The 13,925-nt window shown below is 47.7% G+C and overlaps 1 protein-coding gene across 2 annotated transcripts in view; it reads right to left on the bottom strand.

Annotated features, from left to right (window-relative positions):
- Positions 1–258: 258 nt before the first annotated feature.
- Positions 259–13,925, bottom strand: part of DIAPH1 (diaphanous related formin 1) — a 102,244-nt gene continuing 88,577 nt past the window's right edge. For both annotated transcript variants that reach the window (XM_070234046.1, XM_070234045.1), the window contains 8 exons: positions 13,783–13,884; positions 13,316–13,555; positions 13,053–13,182; positions 12,114–12,238; positions 11,345–11,509; positions 11,075–11,210; positions 9,078–9,164; positions 259–2,229 (listed from right to left, as the gene is read on the bottom strand). In XM_070234046.1, coding sequence (XP_070090147.1) covers positions 2,072–2,229; positions 9,078–9,164; positions 11,075–11,210; positions 11,345–11,509; positions 12,114–12,238; positions 13,053–13,182; positions 13,316–13,555; positions 13,783–13,884 — 1,143 coding nt within the window. In that variant the 3' untranslated portion in view covers positions 259–2,071. The remainder of the gene's footprint in view (positions 2,230–9,077; positions 9,165–11,074; positions 11,211–11,344; positions 11,510–12,113; positions 12,239–13,052; positions 13,183–13,315; positions 13,556–13,782; positions 13,885–13,925) is intronic.

The following is a 13,925-nucleotide window of genomic DNA, read 5'->3' as shown; positions in this document are numbered from 1 at the left end:
ACGCAGGAGGACAAGGAGGCTGAACTGGGGCCCTACTCCTTTATGAGGGGCCAATGGCAGCGCAGAAACCACGGTATATTAATCAATCATCTCTAGCCCTGCACCCAGCCAAAGCGTCTGGCACATAATGGGGACCTTAAACTTTGGGACAATGATTTGCCAAGTCAATCAGGGATTTGAAGCAAGACAAGAGTAGAGGAGCCTGGACAAGAGTGAAAGGAAAATAGCTCAGAAATTCACAAAGGAGGCTGTAAGGCGTTACTGTCTCAATGGTTTATTAACAGTTGGAAACAAACCCAACAAACTGGAGGTGATGACATCCCAGAAGGCCAAGAGGCGAGGGAAATAGGTTTGCATTTTGTCCCTTTTTAAAATTTTTTATTAAATGCATCTTAGCAAAAGTAGATTAAAAAAGGAAAGGGTCAAAGCCCCAGATGTCAGCAGGGAAAATGAGGGGAGCCAGGGGAGCAGCAGGCCCCCCAGAACCACAGTCTTCCCGGGAATAGTTCAAAGGAGCTGCTGTTGCCCCTTCACACACAGGCTCTGGCAACCAGAACCTCCCTCCTGGTCTCAAGGCCTCCCTGCAGGCGCCCTTAGGCCTCCTAAGCTCCCCCTTGCTCTAACAACTATAATCTGGGCCAAGCCCTAACAGTGCCATTCTCTCTTCCCACCCGAGGGGGAAGGGGGTAAGGGACTCAAAAGAGCATAAGGAGGGCAAACTGTCACCTTGAGCCAGAGAATCTCAGCTTCCTGTGGCTGGGGGCACCAAACAGTTTGGCTTGCCCCTGTTCAGAAGGGAGCAGGGTACAATGTGTGTGGGGGGGTACTCCCTATGCCCACTTCTCCAGAATGTCCAGTTAGCATTTGCACATTTGGCTTGATAAATATATTAAATTTATAAAAACTCTGTGGTCTCAAAGCTCCCACTACTCTTAGACCTGGTCCAGCTCAACCAGAGAAGAGCGTCCTCCTGCCCCAGAAGGCTTGAGGGCTGAGGTGGAGGTCCAGGTGCTCATTCAGGATTGGGGCCTGTGGGGAGGAATCCCAGGGACTCTGGAACCTGCCATCAAAGCCTCTTACATTATGGAGGGGAAGGGGGAAGGAAGAGTTATTTTTCTTTAAAAAAAAAATCTCATATAAAAATAGATCCATTTGCAAAACAATTTCTCAGCCAGGAGGCTCAACCTCCCATTTCCTTGGAGACAGAGGGTGAGGTGTTGGGATGGTCACAATACAGCCGTAGTCCAGATGAGATGCACCAAAGCTCCGGGGAGGTGTGAGGAGGGACCGTGGCTCAGTAGCCTGGGGCTGGTGCAGAGGGTCCAGAGAGGCTGGGGTGTAAAGCATGGCAGCAGGCTGGGGGTGGGTCCCACAATGTCTCTGTGCCCTGCCTGCCTGCCCACAGGCTCTGACCTAGGCCACTGCAGAAGAGATGAAGTGGGCCAGGTCCTTTTTGTTTGAGGAGGTCTTTCCTAGGAAGGTGGGGTGAGGGTGGGATTTGCTCCCCACTTCCTTAGAAGCAGCTCCCAGTGCCACGACAGTAGTAATAAATAACAACAGCCAGGAGAGAAAAGGGCAGAGCAGAGGTGGCAGCAATGAAAGGAGGGAGACAGCCCAGAGGTGCACAAGCCCCATGCTGTTCTCAGGGCCAGAGAAACCACAAAAGAAAAGCACAAATCCAGCAAGATTGACCTAGGGGAAAGCCCCCTGGAAAGGCAGGGGCTGAGAAAGCAGGCAGGGCCTTGTCTGAGACGAGGCCTGAGAGTAACAGAGAGGAGACACTTGGGGTTAAGGCAGCAAACACGGAGCCTGCTTTGGTAATACAGCAGCCAGGGCTGGCTGGGTTGGGCTCAGGCCTCCCCCCACACTGCCCTTTCCTTCTGGCCTCCAGGCAGCTGAAGCTGTGTGTGATGTACAGAGAGCAGCAGGCCAGAGAAAAAGACAGGGTCAGGGTGGTGGGAGCAGCCACCCCAGAGGAATACCTCTGTGATCCTTTTTTAGGCACATGCTGCAGGGCAGGACTGTCTGGGGCTCCACCGAGGAGCTGCCATGGCCACAGGACCCAGCTTATTTAGCTTGCACGGCCAACCAACTCCTTGGTTTCCTCAAGGATTGTGGGCACTCCCTCACTGTTTCTGGGCACCTTCGCAGGAGGAACAGCCATGGCATCGTCCTTGGTCAGCTCTGAGGCTAGCAGAGATGTGACTGCACACCCGGCCTTCCTGTTGGCTGCAAGAGAAGACAGGAGATCTTGTCCACAGAAGGCCCAGTTTCTAATCCCTTTCAAATTCTACTGAACCAGCAGACATTCAGCTAGAAGCCATGCAAACATGGCTGCCCTGTCCAGTTCACAGAGGCCCTTATTTTGAAGAAGTCAGTGCAGAGATCCAAGAATATGTGTAATATACCTTTCAGGGGAGGGCAGAGAATATGAGAGAGTTTGGTGCAGGCAGGAGAGCAAGCCTTGCTCTTGCTTTCCTGTGCAAAAATAGTACAAAGGTTTGAATACATCTAGACAGACAGAACGGGGTTCAAGTGTTAGCTATGTAACTTTAAGAAACAGGAAATATTCAAAATCTGTTTTCTCATCATAGAGTTGTTGGAATTAAATTGGCTCAAGCATAGCAAATAGTATTGTTTTTGTTTTCTTGGCATTTCCCAGGAAGCTCCTAGGTCAAAATCACTTTCAGTCAGCCCAGGGAGGGTTGTCCCAAGCAGAGGAAGGCCTTCAGCAGGCTGCCGGGGGGGACGCCTGCAAAGAGGAGCAGCAGCCATGCACTGACATCACGTGCATGTCACACTCCCACGTGTTCCACCACCAACCCTCCCACCCTCTCCCCAGATGCCCACACGCCCAGCTCTTTCCCACCTTTTAAAGGGTAGCAGCTGAGATACAAATGCCAAGAGCCCTAACAAGGTGTGTAATGTGTGCATGTGTGTGGGGGTGGGGCAATGAAAGGTATATCAGAGAAGGCAGAGCTGGGGTCAAGGATGGCCAGGAGAGCCCTCTAGAAAGAAACCTAGCACAATGGACTAAGGAACTGTGAAGCTCTAGTTGTCATCCTAAATTGGAAGAGGAACCAATCAATCCATGAGTTTCTGTTCTAACTGCCGGGAGCTGTCCCGACGACTCTCATAATCGTTTATGGAATCCAGATTTATGGCCCCAGCATCCTCAACAAGAAGGCAGTTCCTTGGGACCATGCCCATCTCATGCTGTCTGCCTCTGCCCATGCCCTAGAAGCAGCACAGAGAGACCACATGTACACAGAGAGCTGTCTGCCTGGCGTGAAGGAAGCCAGACACAAAAGGCCACATATGCTATAATTCCATTTCTATGAAATGTCTAGGATGGGCAAATCCATAGAGACAGAAAGTAGATTAGTGGTTGCCAGGGGCTGGGGGAGGGGAGAATGGGGAGTGACTGCTTATGGGCATGGAGTTTCTTTTTGGGAAGATTAAAATGTTCTGGAATTAGAGTGTGGTGATGGTTGCACAACCTTATGAATATACTAAAAAACAACAAATTGTATACTTTAAAAGGGTGAATTTTAGGCATGTGATTTATGTCTCAATTAAAAAAAAAAACAGGTTGCTGATTCATGGGAAAGCTGAGAGGAGAAAGCAGTGCCTCCGCCTTAATGAACAGGGAACGATGCAGGAAGCCCAGCACTCCTACGGGAGTAGGAGGCTACATGGCGGGGCAGCTGTGAGACCTGGCAGGAAGAGTCCAGAGGAACCAGTGAACAAAGCACCCAGAACACCTTTGCCTTCTTCAGACCAGCAAAAAGCATTAGGAAGAGCAGAAGCCAAACAGGGTCAGAGGGCCCAGGTCTTCACCAGGGCTGTCAGCCTCTCTGCAGAAGTGTGACCCAGAGCCACTTGTTCACACTGCAGGTGCTACCCACAGGTCAGCAGGGAGCACACACATGCCTACAGGTTACCAATGTATAGGACTCCTCCTCCTCCTCCTCCCAGGGGCACAAAGAGGAGAAAGAATAGTGAAGGCCCTGGCTGACAGGCACAGGGCTCTCATCTGGTTACAGGTGGAAGGTGTGTGACCTAGACTCCAGGGTTCCACACAAACCACTCCTTGGATTATGAACACATACTATTGTCTCAGTGACTGATGGGAGGAAAAGGAGCCCACAGGAGTGTGACTAGGATGGTCTACATGTACACGCTTCTCCTATCTTCCTTCTTAGTCTCTCTAGCAAAATCTTCCTGAGCCCCACTTAGTTTCTGCTCTTTTCTGAAATACTCCCTCCTCTAAGAGCCTACTTCTCATGTCTCAAAAGGCAGTGGCTTGATATCACTTTACTGCTCTTCTGAATTCAGTCTCCAGCAGTTCAGAAAATACTGCCCCACTATTTGTGTGTGTCCATATGTGCATGTGTGACTCAAGGGGTGTGTATGTGTTGAAATAATTTCTGACTCTAGAACCCAGGAAAGAACCCTGGGTCTTCAGGGACACTTGTCCTGGGCAACACAGGAAAAGTCAGAGTTCACATGTGGCTTAAGTTGCTTCTCTCTTTGGTTTCTTCCTCTAAACTAAGAAGATACCAGCTGTACCTAATCAAGCAGTGTTTCTAGATTTTTTTTAGATTCAAAAAGCTTCTCATGTATTACAGATTTCATAAAAACTAAGAGTGAATGGCAGGTGGGGAGAAGGCGAAAACTTCCTTCTTTAAGCCAAAAAGTAGGTACAGTAGACATGGACATGATTGTGGCCTAAGGTGAGAATCAGAAATGAGAGAGCTCGTATTGGAACTGGGAACAGAATCAACAGAATCGAAGAATCCCGGCTTTCACTCTGTCTTCAGGGCCACAATTACACTGAACAGTTTGAACAATCTGGACAAAGTCACCTCTCCTGTCCTTTCCCTGACATGGGGACTTGTTAAGACTATGGGAGGGGCCGGCCCAGTGGCACAGCAGTTAAGTGCGCACGTTCTGCTTCAGCGGCCCAGGATTCACCGGTTCGGATCCCAGGTGCGGACATGGCACCACTTGGGACACCATGCTGTGGTAGGCGCCCCACATATAAAGTGGAGGAGGATGGGCATGGATGTTAGCTCAGGGCCGGTCTTCCTCAGCAAAAAGAGGAGGAGTGGCAGATGTTAGCTCAGGGCTAGTCTTCCTCAAAAAAAAAAAAACAAAAAAAAAAGACACTATGGGAAAGTAGCTGCAGAAGCAGATATATATTTTGACTCTGTGGTATCAGGGAGGATTATGAACTCATAAGAGAACAGTCCCACAGACTGAGGGGAAAAGGGAACAATCTTGACACTCTGGTCAAAGCTCTCTGAGACCAGATTCCTGTAAGTTAGGGGTGGGCTAGGATAAAAACACCAGCCACATCAACCGTATAACACTAGTATAGGTGAATTGGAAAATGTTAGTGATTTGGAAAAAGCTATTTCTAAAACACAGCCTAGGAACTACTACTAAAGAGGAAGTGCTCTTGTTAATAAGCTTCCTTAGGGAAGAGGAAACTAGGACAGATGGGGCAATCATTACTATCCTAAAGAACTCATTATTGTCTGACCTCTCCTAATTATAATTCCTGTCCTATTTTTACAAAAGTAGGGGGAGAATAAGTGGTGGCATAGGAAATACTCTTAACCTTCTCTAGACAGGTGGTCACCAGAAAACCCCCTGAAGCAATTTCACATGTCCAGGGCTCTCCTTGCCAGAAGGTACGAAAGAATATTTCTGGCCCACACAGAGGGGTCACTGTCATCTCCTGCCCATCACATAGGCTTAGTGGAAAGAGCCCTGGACTTGGAGTCACAAAAGTGGGCTACAGCCCTGGCTCTGTCATTGGCCAGCTCTGCAGACCTGGGCAAGGCCTTATCTGGGTGTTCATTCCTGTTCCTGTGAGGAGGTTAGATGCTAATCACTAGAGGTCTGTAGAGTCTTTCCCAGCTCTGAGGTTCTATTAGTGGAGGGGGACCGTACAGGGAAGCTGGGAAGTGGCAGAGGGAGGGAAAGTGAGAAAGATGAATTTCTTTCTTCCCTTGACTTCTACTCGATTGATCAGATGGCCTGTATATAAGAGGCCACAATTCAGACATGGAGATAAAGTTGAGTCATTAACACCACAAGCTGACTCAATCATCAGCCTGAAACAGTAGCTGTAACACAATCACATGGATTCTTCCCCCGACACTCAAACCGCTGTTCTCCTGCACCCTGCAGATCACAGCGGTTTACACGTCACTGCTAATGAACCAGGCCTGACAGTAACTCTCCTCTTCCAACTCCTCAATGGGTCTTTGTATACTGGTCACTCCCTCAGGTCTCCAGAGACTGGGAGATTTTTTTTAACATTCCTTTAATTCCTAGGGAAAAGGCTAGTGTCTCTGAATGGGGACAGCTGCCTCTCTGGGACTGAGGAGGGCTGTGAGGCAGATCTACCTGATGGGGCTTTGGTTTTTTGGCTCAAAGCAATCGGCTAGGAGGAAGAGTCAGAGACAGCCAAGCACGGGGTGGACCAGCTAAGACACCGGCCACTGAGGGAAACCCACAGTCACCAGAGCCTTTGTAGTTTAAGAATGAGGCCTTCTGGGTCCACCCTCTTTCTCTTCTTCTCCTCTTAATCCTATTGTTGCTCTACAAAAAAAAAAACACATTAAAGCTGTAAAGGACCCTAGGTTCCATTCTAGCCCAACTCTCACTTTATACAAGAAGAAAGTGAGTCCCAGAAATTTGTCCACAGTAACCTAGACAGGATCAGAGTTCTACTTGACTTTGGGTCTTTTGATCTCTGCCTAGTCCTGTGCTCTTTGCACTCTCATGCTTAGCCTTTTGTTTACTTTTTTTTAATATTTCATTTTTTTTTTTAAAGATTGGCCCTGAACTAACAACTGCTGCTAATCTTTTTCTTTTTTCTTCTTTTTCCCAAAGCCCCCAGTACACAGTTGTATATTCTAGTTGTAGGTCCGCACCCAGGATCTGAACCAGGGAAACCCCAGGCTGCTGAGGCAGAGCGTACAAACCTAACCACTCAGCCACGGGGCCGGCCCCTCTGTTTACATTTAATGTAAGGCCACATGACTTTATAGGATGTGAATGCACCAAGTCTAAAGAGCTTACCAGAGTAACTAAAAATATCTCCCCTGAGAGATTCTCCCAGATATCTTCAGGCGTGTTTAGTGAACCCAGAGCTCAGAAAGATAAGGCTACAGGATGAATCCAATTTAAAAAGAAGGTAGTTCTCATTTTCACCTTCTTTTTGCTTCACTATCTCTGAGCATAAGCCCCTGCTATTCCTTCTTGCCCTGGGAAACAGTACTGTACTAATTCAGGTCCTCTGCTGAAAGGTTATTCTACCAGATCCCCGCTTCCTCTGCCTGTGAGTCCTGGCTTCCCATTTGGGAAGAAGTGGAGGATGGGGCCTCCCCAACAGGGGGAAGTCATTGATGTCTGGCTGCCTGTGTACAGGAAGCATCTGGGATTCTAGTATAGTTCCACAGGAAGAGGCTTGAAAGGGAATTCCCCACCAAAAGTCTGATGCAGGTTGGTACTTCACTGAGAGGACAGAGGAAAACAGGGAGATGCAACATACTTTTGTCTGGCTAGAAAGGCTTACTGAAGGCCACATTACCTTATATGGTGGGTAGGAAACAAAGAGGCAAAAACCTCTAAAGACTAAACACAAAACAAATACTACAAGCTGCACGCTCTACCCAAACACTGCTCTGTCTCAGGGAGTTTGAAGCCCATCATACTCACCGCTCCTCCCCTCTAGAGAGCCTGTACTCAGAGGATGCTAGAAAATGGGTAAGAGTTGTAACTAGGGATTCTTCTGTTTAGGGAAGGTTCTGAAGTCATACGGAAGAGCCCTCAGAAGGGAATTCCCCTCTGGATTTTCAGTGTTGGAAGAAACAGGCAGTCGGCCATTACAGATAAAACTCACAGTGACCTACAACATCTGGGCCAGGGCACTGGGTTTATGTGGGCTAGCATGCTCTATATCCTTGATCCTAAGGTTCCCTTTCCAAGCTGTGACAGGTACTATAGACCCTATAGATACCACTGTGTAAATAGCTAAGCACTGGCCAAAGCAAGGTGTACAACTCCTATTTGCCATAATCTTAAAGTGAAGCACATATCAAACAGGTCTAGAGAATGTACCAGCCAGGGAACAGGGAATACAGCTTTAACTCCCTCACAAGTAGAAACCCGAATGCCACCTTTTCTGTAATTGCCACCCTTCAACCTAGGAAAGAAGCCATCACTCCTAGCCCCAAAGGGCCTTCACCAGACACAATGGTGCAGGTCAACCCTACATGAGGGGTAGCTTTGGTTATACCTTCTTCTGGACTGCTCTCTTGGCCACTGTCTGCTTCTCTCAAAGAAAAATTATCCACTGATCCTTCCCCATACTGATGCCTGGATCATTTACCCTCCTATCCCCATAATTCTTCTTAGAGGCGCTGGCTCGGTGTAATCCCCACTTAAATCTTCTGAAGATCAGGAGAGGAGCTTGTGGGGGAGTAACTGGGGAAGGCAAGGGCAGCCAAGGCTACCCGCACCCAAGGAAAAGGCAGTAGTCAGCACAATCCTTCTGTTGAGATGCTCCTCTGTATTCTTACATCTGGGGATCTCTCTATAGGATTCGATACTTTCTAGTATTCTCTCTATATCTCTTCTGTTTGTGAAGTTGAGAGTAAGGACTCGACTTATTTTTTCTTTGTGTTTTCTACATCTAATGTACAATTTTGTATTTAGTTCAATTTTTTGTTCATACACTCAAAGGTCCCCCCAAATCTCTGCCCTGCACAATGGTTCCCTTGTTCCAGGTTTCTGCTTCAAGAATGGGGAAAAATGCAAGAATAACCAAACGTAACTGACCCATTGTCAGTCCCTCAAGTCCCAGTTCTCCAAGTCAGAACTTTCTACTGTGGGAAGAAGACAACTAGATAATCCACTCTAGGCGCAGGGACGACTGTGGGGAAGGCTCTAAACCCGCAGAACACAGCACCTGCTCTCCAGCCCAGGACAAGCAGGACCGGGAGCAGAGAGGCTTCACCCCCTTCCACACCCAGGCTGGGCTCCATCTTCTTACTTACCCTGACGGGGTCCTCTCTTCCGTCGGAAAGCTGCGCCTGACTGCAAGGCTTCTAGAAGACTGTCCATCACACCTGTCTCATCGCCCTCTGTCATGAACAAAAATGGAGATGTAAGCTTCAGCCCAAGCAGAATGCATATGTTGCGCCCCACACAAAATGCATGGCTACTGCTTGGGTTCCCCTCGCCCACAGTGGCTGGGGGCTCAGAGCAGACAGAGGGCTCAACCTCAAGCTTCACAGCCCATATTTACTTGTGTCTGTTTGAAAATGGTTAAAACAAAAAGGTTTCATTGCCTGCTAACCCCTGCAAACCTTGGCATATTTTCCTGCATTTCCCTCCTTCCTTCCCATTCCAATCAGGACTAGCACAGAGAATGGCAGAACTGCCCAACTCTAAGACCAGGATAAGTACAGAGACTGGGATTATGAAATTAATAAGGAACTATATCACTCTCTCTTTACCCTAAAGTGTTTCACTCCAATTTACATACACCTCTCATGGAGAGCCTGGTTCCGGTTTCAGAGAAGGGCTGAGGAAAGATGAGAGACCACTGATCAAGAGTGCATTTCACTTAAGTACTGCTGCCAGTGCCTGCATCTTCCTAAAGCCAGCTCTGCATCTAAGAGGAGCATCCTGACTGGAATACAAAGAGTTAATGCAGAATCCTTATTCCAGCCTGGCTCTGTTTCCACGGCAACAGCTCAGGGTGGTGAAATCTGAAACTGTGAAATCCCAAGGAGCCAGCAGGCTGCCAACTACAAGGCTGGGCTCACTGCTCCCAGCGCCATCTGCTGGCTGAACATCACCAGTGCAGCTGACCTACATTCCAACCTCATTTGCTTGCCCTGGGGACCCAGCAAGGGCAAGGTCGGCTGCGCCACCTGATGACTAGGTGCAGCCCTCATCCTGCATGTCAGCTGGAATGTACCTTTCCTCATTGCATCCCAGACAGTACCTGGGGACAAACCCTAGAGGCCTGGGGAGAATGGGGGGAGGTGAAGGATACTCGGTGTGGGCTTTAATAGAACAGTTCGTTTGTGGCTTATAGACAACTGGAATGAGGGCAGGGAATTGCTTCCCAGAAAAGTATAAAGAAAAATTGAAATGTAGGTTATTCCTGCTGCTTCAGGTCCCTGATCATACCACAACAGGAGCGGCCAAAGAAATGTCCCTGAGAGCAAGAGGTGGTCGAGCAGCCCTTGCCTCTTGAGCTCACTCAGCAAAGCACTCTGATTCTTGCCAGATCTGGCAGCCCTGAGAAGCCCCTCACATTCAAGAAAGGTGGCATCAGCTCAGTGCTGTGCGCAGCGTATGCTCTATTTCCGCTGCCCACGGAGAAAGCAGCCAGAGGGGGGCAGGGAATCGGCAGCAGGAAAGAAACAGAGACAGGAAACACAGGGCCAGTAATTGAGGCCATATGTTTCAACAAAGACATGCTTCTTGTAGTGAAAAAGAGATTCTGCTGAAGAAAGAAGAGGGTGGCCAGCTCCCCTGGCCGCTTTCCAGAAGTTCAATCCATTTACAATCTGATAGGTGTGTACAACTATGCTGAGGTACTGGGGACACAGTACTCCGTTAAATAAGCAGAAAGGGAGGGCAAGCCACCATTAAAAGATAATAAAATGCCATTAAAATATTTTGGGGAAAAGAACAAGAGATTAAGTAGGGGGTCAAAAAACAGGCCAGAGGAACTTTTGGACAAGCAGAAGAAAAGAGTAAGTGTTGCAGCAATGCTAAAATCACTGGGGAGATGAGACATAATACAGGAACCAGCAAAGAAGAGAAAAAGACTGAGTGTGGAGAACTGGAATTTGCATGTAACTGAGTCAGGGTTAAGGTCCAGTGTCAGGATCTTAGAGGTAGAAGGCTGCCAACAATCATTTGCCAGGAGTTGAGCTCAGACATGAGCTGTTCTCTCTGGCCTCTAGATTCCAGACAGAGAAGCCTTCCAAATGTTCCTGTCTCAGCGCATCAGCCCTTCTCCTTCACTGCTTACCTGCATTCATGTCTATGAGTTGCTCTCTTTTCTGCTGCTTCTCCAGCCGCTCCTTCTCTGCCTTCTCCTTGGCTAGCTTTGCTCGCCGCATCTTCTCCTCTGTCTCCCGCCGCTTCTGGTTCTCCTTGACTGCTTGCTGTGGGGACAAAAGATTAACCTGTGGGCATGTATGCACTCACATGTACGCACACCCACCACCAACCAACATGAGCCCGGTGGAAAATGAGAAACGTCCACAAAAGATTCAGTCAGCAGGTATGCCTTGCTCACCACAAACATATTCCTAAAGTTGTGTAGATCCATGAAGAATTCTTCCACAGGCACCTTCTTGGGGTCAAAGAGGAAGTACTCGCCCAGCTCCTTATAGAGTGTCTCCATGTTAGAGTGCATCATCCGCAGCTTGTTATATTGTTCCTGTGCATCTTTCACAAAGCTGTGCAGCCAAAGAATAAAGGAGCAACAGCAAGAAGCAGACCTTTTTCTAGCCCAAAGGAATACTCAAAGATGCATAGTGGCATCACACGGATGTTCAGTACAGCACTGTTTATAATAGCAAAGACCAGAAACAATCTAAATATTCAAAATAGGGGAATGGTAAAACATAAACTATGGAATAGGAGGTGGCAATTAAAAAAGAGGCTGTTCTGCATATACTGCTATGGAAACAGAGCTAAGAGATATTATGTGCAAAAAGCAACACAATGCTTTTTTGTTTAAAATAAATTCATGAGGGCGCAAATCAGAAAGAAGCCCAGTGGCAGTGATTATCTTGGGAAGTGGAGAGAAAAGGGAATAGGTACGTGGTGTATGTAGTAGAGACAGGGCAGAGAGCAAGGGATCAAGGGGGACTTTTAGTTTATCTCTGTGGTTTGCTTCCCTTTCTGCAACAATGAGAATGCTTTCAAGAACTATGTGTTTAATGAAAAAAAATTTTTTGAAGAGGGAAAAATTGTGTATCACCAGATCTATCTTACCGTCCACCCATGGGAAGTTCTTTCCTTTCCAAGGGAGCAATTACTCTCCTTTCAAGAAAGGATATAGTCATTTTTTCAACAAACTTGTCTTTCTCATCTGTGGCAGCTGGGAAATTCTGAACATCACGTTCCACATCAGAAATTTGTTTCTTCATCTGATCTAGGTTCTTTTGCATGTTTTCAGCAGAAACTAAAGAAGACACAACAACAGACAGCAAGAGCCTACTAAATGTATTCTCCAGACCCTCAGCTTCTGCCCTTCAGGGCACAGCACAGTCTATACATACAGCTGGTACTTAACTATTTGAGTTCTCTTATGGCCCCTCTAGTTGTTTCATACATCTTTCCAGGGAAACTATAAATTACGTGATGATTGAACCTCCAGCCTCCATAAGCTGTACAGTACTAAGAAAAGAAGAGAGGCTTCATTCAATTTAACAAGAATCTATGAAATCCCCTGGGATCTCGGTCTCATTTATTTTAGAGAACAGGGTTTGGGAGGAAGGAGATATACACAAAAATGCAAAGGTACGGCAGAAATCTGTTCCCATTTCGACCGAATGCTGCTTTTTCTTTGCCTAGTTCCTGGTTTTTGTTAATCCAGTCTATGCTTTCTGAACGAGAAAAATCATTGACCTAGAACAACCAGAAGGACCTACAACTAGATTATACAACTATGTACTGAGGGGCTTTGGGGAGAAGAAGAAGAAAAAAAAATCATTGACCTAGACTAAAAACACCCGCCTTTCTTCCAGTTGTTTTTTGGTGTTTGGTGTTTCCCTAGGAAGGGAAAGAGTGCTTCTCATTTCTATACATGGAGACCTCTTTTCTGCCTGATACTCCTCCCTTGTGCCTTAGACATCATGCCTGTACCCTCTCCCATTTCCACTTAAAATACTGTGAACTGCAAATGATCTACATCTAGACCATGTCTCATTTCCCTCCCCATGCAGAAATTTGGGGAGCTTGGAACCACCTTCTAGCTTCACTCCAACCTGCCCCACCTCGGCTGGCTTTCTCCACATGGGCAAGCTCATCTGGAAACTTGAGGACATCGGGATGGTCAGTCTCACACAACTCAGCCAAGAAGTGCAATAATGTCATCTTCTGATCTGTGGACTTGGTGTCTCGAAGCTGGAGGGAAGAGAAGAAACTGTTAGTCCTGACACGCCCGAGATCATCTCAGGCTGACGGCAGTTTGTCACACTGGGCTCACAGAGGCCAGCAGCCTTCCCTTCTGTTGTCCTGCTCTAAGCCCCCAGCTCACCTTACAGAGAAAGCTGATACTGAAGCCAAAGGCACCAGCATTCCTGGAGCCAGCATTCATATAATTTCCAACAAGCAAGGTAATCTCCAGGAGGCTAGAGAAGTTCTCGCTCTTTCGCAACTCCTCGCATGCAGCAGTCACGGAAACAATCTCTGGCTTGATATTCTCCACTTGCTCACTAAACTGGAGCTTGAAGAGGATAGCATTGAGGCGAGGCCGCAGGCGGGGCACAGTGCCCATCTGGTGGGGAAGAGAAGCAGTTCCGTTATACCCAACAGAGAGAGAAGTAAGAAAAAGATACAGGCTTGAGCCTCTTATGGGAGGATCTGAGTTCCAGAGTAGGGAGAAGAGAGAGATAAAGACAGGTTCAGAATAGATAAGAGGCAATGAGGAAGTGCCCCACTGCTCTCGGGGAGGAGGGGAGCAAAGGGGTCGGAGAAGGGCCTATTGCCACAGGCCTCACTCACCACCACACCAAACTGCTCTGACTCAGCCAGATCATCGTATTCATCCTTCAGTTCGGAAAGCATTTTTAACTGCTCTGGCTCTGGCATCTGCTTAATGAGGTTCTGAAAGAGAGAAGGGACTGTCTCAGTTTGAAGGGGACAAG

This window comes from Equus caballus, chromosome 14 (genome assembly GCF_041296265.1).
Source record: "Equus caballus isolate H_3958 breed thoroughbred chromosome 14, TB-T2T, whole genome shotgun sequence".
NCBI lineage: Eukaryota > Metazoa > Chordata > Mammalia > Perissodactyla > Equidae > Equus > Equus caballus.
The sequence above is the reverse complement of the archived record's forward strand: the minus strand, read 5'-3'. Positions and strand labels throughout refer to the sequence as shown.